Source organism: Pelophylax lessonae, assembly GCF_965119305.1.
Source record: "Pelophylax lessonae genome assembly, chromosome: 5".
In the NCBI taxonomy this organism is placed as follows: domain Eukaryota; kingdom Metazoa; phylum Chordata; class Amphibia; order Anura; family Ranidae; genus Pelophylax; species Pelophylax lessonae.
Genome location: NC_138772.1, coordinates 7,000,898 through 7,013,776, shown reverse-complemented (window position 1 = coordinate 7,013,776; position 12,879 = coordinate 7,000,898). Strand labels below are relative to the sequence as shown.

General features: G+C 37.6%; 1 protein-coding gene across 1 annotated transcript in view; it reads left to right on the top strand.

Annotated features, from left to right (window-relative positions):
* CALCRL (calcitonin receptor like receptor) overlaps window positions 1-12,879 on the top strand; it is a gene marked incomplete at its 3' end in the record, with an annotated part of 165,088 nt that overhangs the window by 74,453 nt on the left and 77,756 nt on the right. The window contains exon 4 of the mRNA XM_082258800.1: window positions 4,966-5,076. Within this exon, the coding sequence (XP_082114926.1) occupies window positions 4,966-5,076 (111 nt within the window). The remainder of the gene's footprint in view (window positions 1-4,965; window positions 5,077-12,879) is intronic.

Sequence of the window (12,879 nt, the reverse complement as noted above, 5' to 3'; positions counted from 1 at the left end):
TTCAAAATGGTGTTTTTTGATTACCGAAGTTCGGGTCCCATTGATTTCAACTTTCGAGGAAGTTCGGGTGTTCTGGCCGAACCGAACTTTTCAAAAGTTCGATCATCCCTAGTAACGAGTGGTTATTTGAGTTACTGTTGTCTTTCTATCATCTGGTACCAGTCTTCCCATTCTTCTCTGACCTCAAAAAGGCATTTTCCTCCACACAACTGCCGCTCACTGGATATTTTCTCTTTTTCCCATCATTCTCTGTAATCCCGAGAGATGGTTGTGTGTGAAAATCCCAGAAATACTCCGACCGGCCCGTCTGCCAGCAACAACCATTCCACGTTCAAAGTCACCGAAATCCCCTTTCTTCCCCCATTCTGATGCTCGGTTTGAACTTCAGCAAGTCGTCTTCACCAGAATCACCACTACCTTGGAGGAGTTCTTTGGTTTATATCTTCCCATAGTGTTCCAATGTCCTGTGAGCTGTAGATACAATTAGCAGAGATTCCCTAAGACCTGAAAGGCATTTAAATAGTTCTTCCATGTTGAGAAGGTTGCGAAGGTTGAGAAGGTTGCGAAGGTTGAGAAGGTTGCGAAGGTTGAGAAGGTTGCGAAGGTTGAGGAGGTTGCGAAGGTTGAGGAGGTTGCGAAGGTTGAGGAGGTTGCGAAGGTTGAGGAGGTTGCGAAGGTTGAGGAGGTTGAGAAGGTTGAGAAGGTTCCATGATTGAATATAGAATGTATCAGCTGGGCTTGACTGAGGGAACATTTCTCCGAGAGGGTTAAGCAGCTCGATGTTCCCGTTCGGCACACTGGAAGACGTATAATTGGTATTTTTCATGCGAGGCTGACAAGGCTGTGATTATATTACTGCACCGTCTTCTGCTGTTTGTCAAGTATGGCTGGGGAAAAGCCGGCTAATAAGCATGTTTCATGTGACAGCTCTACCGCTCTGACTGGTGGGACGTTTTGTGGTGATGAGGCTCGGAGAACGGTGACAAGTATGTGTCGTCCCCAATGAGGAGGTAGAGATGACAGAGGAATAACGTCAGACGTGTTATGAGGTGCCTGGCAGATCCAAACTGACACAGTCATACCTAACTAAAGGGTGGCTATGGTTACAGCACAATAATGCTGAAGGAGATCCAGAATGTGCCGCCCTAACCTCCGAAAATTTCCATAATATGTCCCTTCTTATACAGAGACACCACCAGGCTACTCCTTCACTCTCTGCTTATCTCTCGGCTATTTCAACTTTGTCCTTGTTGGCCAACCTGTACACAAATTATCCACCCCTACAGTCTATCATGAAGGGTTAGACTCCTCCACCTCATCAACCACTAGGTGTCCTCCACTCCTCTCTACTAATCCCTACACTGGCCTCCACTCAGTGTCCTCCACCCCTTTCTACTAATCCCTACACTGGCCTCCACTCAGTGTCCTCCACCCCTTTCTACTAATCCCTACACTGGCCTCCACTCCGTGTCCTCCACCCCTCTCTACTAATCCCTACACTGGCCTCCACTCAGTGTCCTCCACCCCTCTCTACTAATCCCTACACTGGCCTCCACTCAGTGTCCTCCACCCCTTTCTACTAATCCCTACACTGGCCTCCACTCCGTGTCCTCCACCCCTCTCTACTAATCCCTACACTGGCCTCCACTCAGTGTCCTCCACCCCTTTCTACTAATCCCTACACTGGCCTCCACTCAGTGTCCTCCACCCCTCTCTACTAATCCCTACACTGGCCTCCACTCAGTGTCCTCCACCCCTTTCTACTAATCCCTACACTGGCCTCCACTCAGTGTCCTCCACCCCTCTCTACTAATCCCTACACTGGCCTCCACTCAGTGTCCTCCACCCCTCTCTACTAATCGCTACACTGGCCTCCACTCAGTGTCCTCCACCCCTTTCTACTAATCCCTACACTGGCCTCCACTCAGTGTCCTCCACCCCTCTCTACTAATCCCTACACTGGCCTCCACTCAGTGTCCTCCACCCCTCTCTACTAATCCCTACACTGGCCTCCACTCAGTGTCCTCCACCCCTTTCTACTAATCCCTACACTGGCCTCCACTCAGTGTCCTCCACCCCTCTCTACTAATCCCTACACTGGCCTCCACTCAGTGTCCTCTACTCCTCTCTACTAATCCCTACACTGGCCTCCACTCAGTGTCCTCCACCCCTTTCTACTAATCCCTATTCCCTCCACTCACCTTTGCTTAGTGTCCTCCACCCCTCTTTACTAATTCTTCCACCGGCTTCCTTTTAGCGTCCTCCACTTCTCTTTACACATCCCTTCACTGTCCTAGACTCAGTGTCCTCCACCCCTCTCTGCCAATCCATTTATTTGCCTTTGCTTACTGTCTTCCAATTCCCTCTACCAATCCTTCCACTGGCCTCCACCCAGTGTCCTCCACCCCTCTTTACTAATTCTTCCACTGACCTCCACTCAGTGTCCTCCACCCCTCTTTACTAATTCTTCCACTGACCTCCACCCAGTGTCCTCCACCCCTCTTTACTAATTCTTCCACTGACCTCCACTCAATGTCCTCCACTTCTCTCTACCAATCCCTTCACTGGCCTCCACCCCTCTGTGCCAATCCGTCCATTCACCTTTACTTAGTGTCCTCCACCCCTCTCTTCCAATCCTTCCACTGGCCTCCACTCAGTGTCCTCCACCCCTCTGTGCCAATCCGTCCATTCACCTTTACTTAGTGTCCTCCACCCCTCTCTTCCAATCCTTCCACTGCTTCCACTCAGTGTCCTCCACTTCTCTCTACCAATCCTTCTTCTGGCCTCCACCCAGTGTCTTCAACCCCTTTCTGCCAATTACTCCACTCACCTTTAATTAATGTCCTCCACCCCTCTCTACCAATTCCTCCACTGGCCTCCACTCAGTGTCTTCCACTCCTCTCTGCCAATCCCTCCACTCACCTTTACTTAGTGTCCTCCACCCCTCTTTACTAATTCTTCCACTGACCTCCACTCAGTGTCCTCCACTTCTCTCTACCGATTCCTTCACTGGCCTCCACTTAATGTCCTCCACTTCTCTCTACCAATCCTTCTTCTGGCCTCCACCCAGTGACTTCAATCCCTCTCTGCCAATCATACCACTCACCTTTAATTAATGTCCTCAACCCCTCTCTACCAATTCCTCCACTGGCCTCCACTCAGTGTCCTCCACCCCTCTCTGCCAATCTGTCCACTCACCTTTACTTAGTGTCCTCCACTTCTCTCTACCCATCCTTCTTCTGGCCTCCACCCAGTGTCTTCAACCCCTCTCTGCCAATCACTCCACTCACCTTTAATTAATGTCCTCCACTCCTCTCTGCCAATCCCTCCACTGGCTTCCACTCTGTGTCCTCCACTCCTCTCTGCCAATTCCACTTCAGTGTCCTCCACTTCTCTCTACCAATGCCTCCCCTGGCCTCTACACAGTGTACTCCACCCCTCTCTACCAATCCTTCCACTGGCCTCCACACAGTGTACTCCACCCCTCTCTGCCAATCCCTCCCCTGGCCTCCACTCAGTGTCCTCCACCCCTCTCTGCCAATCCTTCCACTGGCCTCCACACAGTGTACTCCACCCCTCTCTGCCAATCCCTCCCCTGGCCTCCACTCAGTGTCCTCCACCCCTCTCTACCAATCCTTCCACTGGCCTCCACACAGTGTACTCCACCCCTCTCTGCCAATCCCTCCCCTGGCCTCCACTCAGTGTCCTCCACCCCTTTCTGCCAATCCTTCCACTGGCCTCCACTCAGTGTCCTCCACCCCTCTCTGCCAATCCTTCCCCTGGCCTCCACTCAGTGTCCTCCACCCCTCTCTGCCAATCCTTCCCCTGGCCTCCACTCAGTGTCCTCCACCCCTCTCTACCAATCCCTCCCCTGGCCTCCACTCAGTGTCCTCCACCCCTCTCTACCAATCCTTCCCCTGGCCTCCACTCAGTGTCCTCCACCCCTCTCTGCCAATCCTTCCACTGGCCTCCACTCAGTGTCCTCCACCCCTCTCTGCCAATCCTTCCCCTGGCCTCCACTCAGTGTCCTCCACCCCTCTCTACCAATCCCTCCCCTGGCCTCCACTCAATGTCCTCCACCCCTCTCTACCAATCCCTCCCCTGGCCTCCACTCAGTATCCTCCACCCCTCTCTACCAATCCTTCCACTGGCCTCTCTTCTCTCTACCAATCCCTCCACTGGCCTCCACTCAATGTCCTCCGCTCCTCTCTACCAATGTTTGATCCCTCTTCACCTCCTGCCATGCTCACCTCCAGGACTTCTCCCATCCTCTGGAAATCCTTACCCTAATTTCCGTCCCAAGACTTCATGCTCTCTGGCTCCTTCATCACCTCCTCCCATACTCACCTCCAAGACTTTTCCAGAGCCTCTCCAATTCTCTGGAACTCCCTACCCCAATTTCAGTCCCAATACCTTCTGCTCTCCAGCTCCCTCGTCACCTTTTCCCATGCTCACCTCCAGGACTATTCTCGAGCCCCTCCCAGCCTCTGGAACCTCTTACCCCCAATTTCTGTCACAAGACCTCCTGCTCTGACCTCCTCCTCCCATGCTCATCTTCTATAGAACCTTGCCCTTATTCTGGTATTCCTTACCCCAATTTCTGTCTCAAGACCTCCTGCTTTCCTTATCATCTCCTCCCATACACACGAAGGACTTCCCCAGAGCCTGTCCTTTCCTCTGGAACTCCCTACCCTCATATGTCCGACTATCTCCTACCCTGTCTGCCTTTAGGTGATCCTAAACTCTTCAGGGAAGCCTATCCCACCTCCACCCAACAACTGAACTTTTACTTCCTCCATCAGTTCATCCTCCCCACAGTCATTACCTTTTGCCCCTCCCTTTTAGATTGTAAGCTCCCGTGAGCAGGGCTCCCCTAACTCTCTTGTCTTGAATTGTATTGTTGCTGTTCTCTCTTTATATTGTAAAGTGCTGTATATAATATGACTTGTTCTATTTCTGCCATAGGTCGGTATTGTAACAGGACATGGGACGGCTGGTTGTGTTGGGGCGATACGGCTATGGGGGAAATTTCCGAGCAGCGCTGTCCCGATTACTTCCAGGACTTCGACCCCACTGGTAAGTACTAACAGCAAAAATTAAATATAAAAAAAAAAAAAATACGTTTTTTTTTTTTATTATTCGGAAAATTGGATGTATCCGAATTTCCAAATTACAATAACAACTAATTTAAACAAATCCGAAATACGGAAACAAAATTCGGATGAAATTCGAATCAAATCCGAAATCAAGACTATAATAAAATAGAAAATGAAAGAATAGAATAAAGAAAATTATAGAGTAGAGTAGAACAGAATAAAACAGAAAATAAAAGAACAGAATAAAAAAGAATAAAAAATAAAGGTATACAATATAAAATAATATAATTAAAATAGAAAAGAATAAAATAGAATAGAAAATGAACAGAATAAAAAAGAATAAAAAATAAAAGTATACAATATAAAATAATAGAATTAAAATAGAAAAGAATAAAATAGAATAGAAAATAAAAGAACAGAATAAAATAGAATAGAAAATAAAGGCATACTATATAAAATAATAGAATTAAAATAGAAAAGAATAAAATAGAATAGAAAATAAAATAATTGAATAGATTTATTGTTTAATGGATATCTTACACATTTGACTGTTTGCAAAACCTTTTATCGAGCATTCAAATAAAACTTTTCTTGGAATAAAAGAAATAGAACAGAAAAGAATAAAATAAAACAGAATAGAAAATAAAATAATAGGGTAAAATGGAATAGAAATGAAAGTAATAGAATAGAAAATAATAGATTAAAATAGAATAGAAAAGAATAGAATAAAGCAGAATAGAAAATAAAATAATAGGGTAAAATGGGATAGAAATGAAAGTAATAGAATAGAAAATAATAGATTAATATAGAATAGAAAAGAATAGAATAAAGCAGAATAGAAAATAAAATAATAGGGTAAAATTGAATAGAAATGAAAGTAATAGAATAGAACATAATAGATTAAAAAAAGATAGAAAAGAATAGAATAAAACAGAAAATAAAATAATAGGGTTAAATTGAATAGAAATGAAAATAATAGAATAGAAAATAATAGATTAAAATAGAAAAGAATAGAATAAAACAGAAAATAAAATAATAGGGTTAAATTGAATAGAAATGAAAATAATAGAATAGAAAATAATAGATTAAAATAGAATAGAAAAGAATAGAATAAAACAGAAAATTAAATAATAGGGTAAAATGGAATAGAAAAGATCAAAATAAAAGAAAACAGAACAGAATAGAAAAAAAAGGAAAATAATAGAATAGTATAGAAAAGAATAGAGTAAAACAGAGCAGAATATAATAGAAAAAAAATAGAATAAAATAGAATGAAAAAGCATATAATAGATGAGAATAGAATAGAAAATAATAACATTGAAAATAAATGAATAGAATAGAAAAAAACACTAAACTAGAATAGAATAAAATAGCACATAACCGTCTTTCGAAATTCAAACTTCAAATAGAATAAATATGAATTTAAATAGAATAGAAAAAAACTAGACTAGAAAATAAGAGAACAGAAAAGAATAGAATAAACAATAGAAGAGAATAAATATAACCGCCGTCTTTTGAAATTCGAAAAGAATAGAATAGAAAAGAATAAAAGAAAAACAATAGAATAGAATAAAATAAATTAGACAGAATATTACTGTCTTCCAAAATTTGAATAGAATAGAAGAAAACAATAGAATAGAATAAAATAAAATAGAAAGACTATTACTGTCTTCCAAGTTTTAAACCCAAAATCAAACATTTTATTATATTGCATCTCACCAATCATTAGATGTGATGTCTGCATTTGTTTTCTTTCATAGGCTTTCTTTCTTTCTATTATTATCTTGTGATCCAGCCAGTAAGTCTGTTGTATTACACAGCCCAACCTCTCCAGCAGAATGTATCAGTTACAGAGATGGGACAAATTCATTTTTACTGACCGGGGTGCTTACAATGATCAGCTTTTATTTATTTCTGGAAAACTTTTATCCCAAAAGGAAAAAAGAAGAGTTTGCTGGAACTGATTACAAAGTGTGAGCTGGAGTTTGGCTTCCCTTTGTTAGTGTATCTAAATCTGCTAATCCATCTTACACTCCCCTCCCCCTAGACTGACAATGCTGCTGTCCAAAGGTGCCCCCTGTGCTCCTTCATCCAGGGGAGGGGGGAGGGGCTCTAATACAGGAGGGGTGTTACTGGTCAGATTACCAGATGAAAATAGAGGGGGAAAAAGGTTAAAAAAGAAAAGAAATGCAGCCGCCTCATCCAATGATTGGGAAGCTGCAATATAATTATATTTATGGTTTTGGGCTTTTAGGAAGTTTTTTTTCACAAATATACAATTATCCCCTCCCCCCCCCCCCCCCCCCACAAAGATGAGAGATTTCCCCTCACTTTCTGTCCATTCCCATCACTACTTATTGACTTCAATGCAAAATCACCCCCTAGTGACCTCAGTGCAAAACCGCGTCCCATTGACTTCAATGTAAAATCTCGTCCAATTGACTTCAATGTAAAAACGCCCCCTAGTGACTTCAATACAAAACTGCGTCCCATTGACTTCAATGTAAAATCTCATCCAATTGACTTCAATGTAAAAACGCCCCCTAGTGACTTCAGTACACAACTGCGTCCCATTGACTTCAATGTAAAATTGCACCCCATTGACTTCAATGCAAAAACGATAGCGAAATGAATTGCATTAAAAAAAAAAAAAGTAAAACTGTTTGTTACAGTTTTCTGCAGGGTGCATCCTGAATTTTCAGTTTCGGCAGTGGAATTTTCATTTTAGTGCACCAATATTTATTAGAATAGAGGGGGGTTAGATCCTCTGTCAGGTGTTTATACCATTGCACAGTATAAAAGGGAAAACAAGTCTCTGTAATGGAGCATCAGATAACAGTAAGCCCCGGTTCACACTAGGGCGACCTGTGAGGCGACCTGGTCGCCTCACAGGTCGCCGCAGGTCGCCTCGCATAGGGAAGCTGTGGACCCGTTCTAATAGGAGCGACACAAGTCGCTCCGACCTAGAAAAAGGGTCCGGAGCTTCTTTGGGGCCACCAGGAGGCGACCGCCATAGACTTCAATGTTATGAAGTCTGAGGCGGCCGCTCCGAGGTCGCGGCGCGCTGCTCGCACCGCGATCTCGGAGGTCGCCCCTGAAAGTAGCGTCGCGCCAGTGTGAACCGGCGCTAAATCCCCACAGGGGTTCTAATCCATAATAATAACTTTTTAGCTATAGTACAGGCTTTTTTTTTTTTTTTTTTTTTTTTTTTATACTGACATCAAATTAGTAAAAAACATTGGTTTTTTTTTTAGTTTTATTTTATATATTTTGTTACTTTTTATCTACAGTACAGTTTTTTTTGTTATACTAAAATTAATTTGGAAAAAAGCGTGTTTTTTTTAGTTTTATTTTATATATTATATTACTTTTTATCTACACTACAGGTTTTTTTTTTTTTGTTATACTAAAATTATTTTGGAAAAAAGCGTGTTTTTTTTGTTTTTAGTTTTATTTTATATATTATATTACTTTTTATCTACAGTACCGTTTTTTTTTTTTAGTTAATTCGGAAAAAAGTCTTTTTTTTTTTTTTTTGTTTTATTATATATATATTATGTTACTTTTTATCTACAGTACAGTTTTTTTTTTTTTTTTGTTACACTAAAATTAATTTGGAAAAAAGCGTAAGTTTTTTGTTTTTTTTTCTTTTTTTTTTTTTTTTTAGTTTTATTTTATATATTATATTACTTTTTTCTACAGTACCATTTTTTAAAATTAATTCTGAAAAAAGTCATTTTGTTTTTTTTTATTTTTTATTGTTTTTATATATTATGTTACTTTTTATCTACAGTACAGGTTTTTTTTTTTTTTTTTTTGTTATACTAAAATTATTTTGGAAAAAAGCGTGTTTTTTTTATTTTTTGTTTTTTTTTTTTTAGTTTTATTTTATATATTATATTACTTTTTTCTACAGTACCGTTTTTTTTTAATTAATTCTGAAAAAAGTCATTTTGTTTTTTTTTATTTTTTATTGTTTTTATAAATCATGTTACTTTTTATCTACAGTACAGGTTTTTTTTTTTTTGTTATACTAAAAATAATTCAGAAAAAAGTCTTTTTTTTTTTAGTTTTATTTTATATTCTATTATACTAATATCAAATAAGAAAAAAAAGTGTATTTTCTTTGTTTTATTTTATATATTATATTACTTTTCATCTACAGTACTGTTTTTTTTGTTATACTAAAATTAATTTGGAAAAAAGCGTGTTTTTTTTAGTTTTATTTTATATATTATATTACTTTTTATCTACACTACAGGTTTTTTTTTTTTTTTGTTATACTAAAATTATTTTGGAAAAAAGCGTGTTTTTTTTGTTTTTAGTTTTATTTTATATATTATATTACTTTTTATCTACAGTACCGTTTTTTTTTTTTAGTTAATTCGGAAAAAAGTCTTTTTTTTTTTTTTTTGTTTTATTATATATATATTATGTTACTTTTTATCTACAGTACAGTTTTTTTTTTTTTGTTACACTAAAATTAATTTGGAAAAAAGCGTAAGTTTTTTGTTTTTTTTTCTTTTTTTTTTTTTTTTTTTTTAGTTTTATTTTATATATTATATTACTTTTTTCTACAGTACCATTTTTTAAAATTAATTCTGAAAAAAGTCATTTTGTTTTTTTTTATTTTTTATTGTTTTTATATATTATGTTACTTTTTATCTACAGTACAGGTTTTTTTTTTTTTTTTTTTTGTTATACTAAAATTATTTTGGAAAAAAGCGTGTTTTTTTTATTTTTTGTTTTTTTTTTTTTAGTTTTATTTTATATATTATATTACTTTTTTCTACAGTACCGTTTTTTTTTAATTAATTCTGAAAAAAGTCATTTTGTTTTTTTTTATTTTTTATTGTTTTTATAAATTATGTTACTTTTTATCTACAGTACAGGTTTTTTTTTTTTGTTATACTAAAAATAATTCAGAAAAAAGTCTTTTTTTTTTTTAGTTTTATTTTATATTCTATTATACTAATATCAAATAAGAAAAAAAAGTGTATTTTCTTTGTTTTATTTTATATATTATATTACTTTTCATCTACAGTACTGTTTTTTTTTAAATTAATTCGGGAAAAAGTCTTTTTTTTTTTTTGTTTTAGTTTTATTTTATATTCTATTATACTAATATCAAATAAGAAAAAAAGTGTATTTTTCTAGTTTCATTTTATATATTATATTACTTTTCATCTACAGTACTGTTTTTTTTTTTTGTTTTTTTTTTAATTAATTCGGAAAAAAGTTTTTTTTTTTGTTTTATTTTATATTGTATTATACTAATATCAAATAAGAAAAAAAAATTTATTTTTTTTGTTTTATTTTATATATTATATTACTTTTCATCTACAGTACCATTTTTTTTTTTAATTAATTCAGAAAAAAGTATTTTTTTTTGTTTTTTTTTTTAGTTTTATTTTATATTGTATTATACTAATATCAAATAAGAAAAAAAAAGTGTATTTTTTTTTTGTTTTATTTTATATATTATATTACTTTTCATCTACAGTACCATTTTTTTTTAATTAATTCGGAAAAAAAAGTATTTTTTTTTTTATATTCTATTATACTAATATCAAATAAGAAAAAAAAGTGTATTTTTTTTAGTTTCATTTTATATATTATATTACTTTTCATCTACAGTACCGTTTTTTTTTTAAATTAATTTGGAAAAAAGTCTTTTTTTTTGTTTTATTTTATATTCTATTATACTAATATCAAATAAGAAAAAAAATTGTATTTTTTTTTTTGTTTTATTTTATATATTATATTACTTTTCATCTACAGTACCATTTTTTTTTAATGAATTCAGAAAAAAGTATTTTTTTTTGTTTTTTTTTTTTAGTTTTATTTTATATTCTATTATACTAATATCAAATAAGGAAAAAAAAGTGTATTTTTTTTTGTTTTATTTTATATATTATATTACTTTTCATCTACAGTACCATTTTTTTTTTAATTAATTCGGAAAAAAAGTATTTTTTTTTTTTTATATTCTATTATACTAATATCAAATAAGAAAAAAAAGTGTATTTTTTTTAGTTTCATTTTATATATTATATTACTTTTCATCTACAGTACCGTTTTTTTTTGTTTAATTAATTTGGAAAAAAGTCTTTTTTTTTTTTTTTTTTAGTTTTATTTTATATTCTATTGTACTAATATCAAATAAGGAAAAAAAAGTGTATTTTTTTGTTTTATTGTATATATTATCTTTTTTATTTTTACTTTGTTGCAATACCAACAAAAGAAAGCTGCTATAAAATGAACTATGAATTATTATCTTAAGTCATGACAACGTTATTATTGGATGCATAGGCACATAGTAAAAATTACTCCATGGGGGGGGGGGGGGGGGGGTTGAACTGAATAAGAAGGACTTTTTAGAAAAGACGCACCTATGTGACCCGACAACAAAACCACTGCCCGCGGTTTCCTCCCACACTCCCATGGGTGGGTCACCACTTGGCACGCTCTACTTCATCCTCCCTACTGGATTGGGGAACTGAAAGTGACCACAAATCCCTCAGCAACCAACCACCGAGACGACGTATGAAAGCTCTGAGGTGTGATTTAGGCAATATTGCGCACAGCGGGAGAACATGGACAACCAGCCAAGCGATAAATACCCAACAACAAGACACGCGGTAATTATAGGCCATAGCAGAAAAGTACAAAGTGGTATAGAGTATGTCGGGTCATTCATGGGTTCTTCTGGTTCAGGAGCTGCTCAGCACTGCTGTGCTCACTCATTCATGTGATGGTTTTTACGTATTGATAGCCTTTTATTATGTTATCAAAATATATTTTATATGTATTTACACATTTAAGGATTGTACATTTCTTTATGAGATTAACAAGTCCTATCATCCTTGGGGGTTACCTCTTCCCCCCTTTTTTCAATGTTTCTACAAAAGTACAAAGTCCTATAACCACTTGCCCTCCCTACAAACTGTAGGATATACTGTATACAGCCGTGGCCAAGAGTTTTGAGAATGACACAAATATTAATTTTCACATAGATCTTTTTTATCAGATGTTACTATGGGATTGTTGTTGTTGTTGCTCAGTCGTTAGTTCGACTCTTCGTGACCTCATGGACCATAGTCAGTGGTGTATTTTTGTTTTGTGCTGCCCTAGGCAAGACTAAAATCGGGCGCCCCCTCCTATGTAAATTTGCCCCACTCCTTCCTTTTTAACGTATGTGACTCCCTCCAAAATTTAAGGACTACAGGTCCCAGCATGAACCCCTGAGATCTCACGAGGGGGGTGGGGGGGGGGGGGTGGGAGAGAGAGGGGGGTGGGTGAGGGAGGGAGGTGTGAGAGAGAGAGGGGGGATGAGAGAGAGAGGGGGGATGAGAGAGAGAGGGGGGATGAGAGAGATAGAGGGGGGGATAGGAAAGAGAGAGTGGGGATGAGAGAGAGAGGGGGGATGAGAGAGAGAGAGAGAGGGGGGGATGGGAGAGAGAGAGGGGAGAGAGAGAGAGGGGGGATGAGAGAGAGAGAGAGGAGGGGGATGAGAGAGAGAGGGGGGGGTGAGAGAAATAGAGGGGGGATAGGAAAGAGAGAGGGGGGATGAGAGAGAGAGAGAGGGGGGTGGGAGAGAGAGAGAGAGAGATAGAGAGAGGGGGGATGAGAGAGAGAGAGGGGGGATGAGAGAGAGAGGGGGGATGAGAGAGAGAGAAGGGGGATGAGAGAGAGAAGGGGGGTGAGAGAGAGAAGGGGGGTGAGAGAGAGAGAAGGGGGGATGAGAGAGAGAGAAGGGGGATGAGAGAGAGGGGGGGAATGA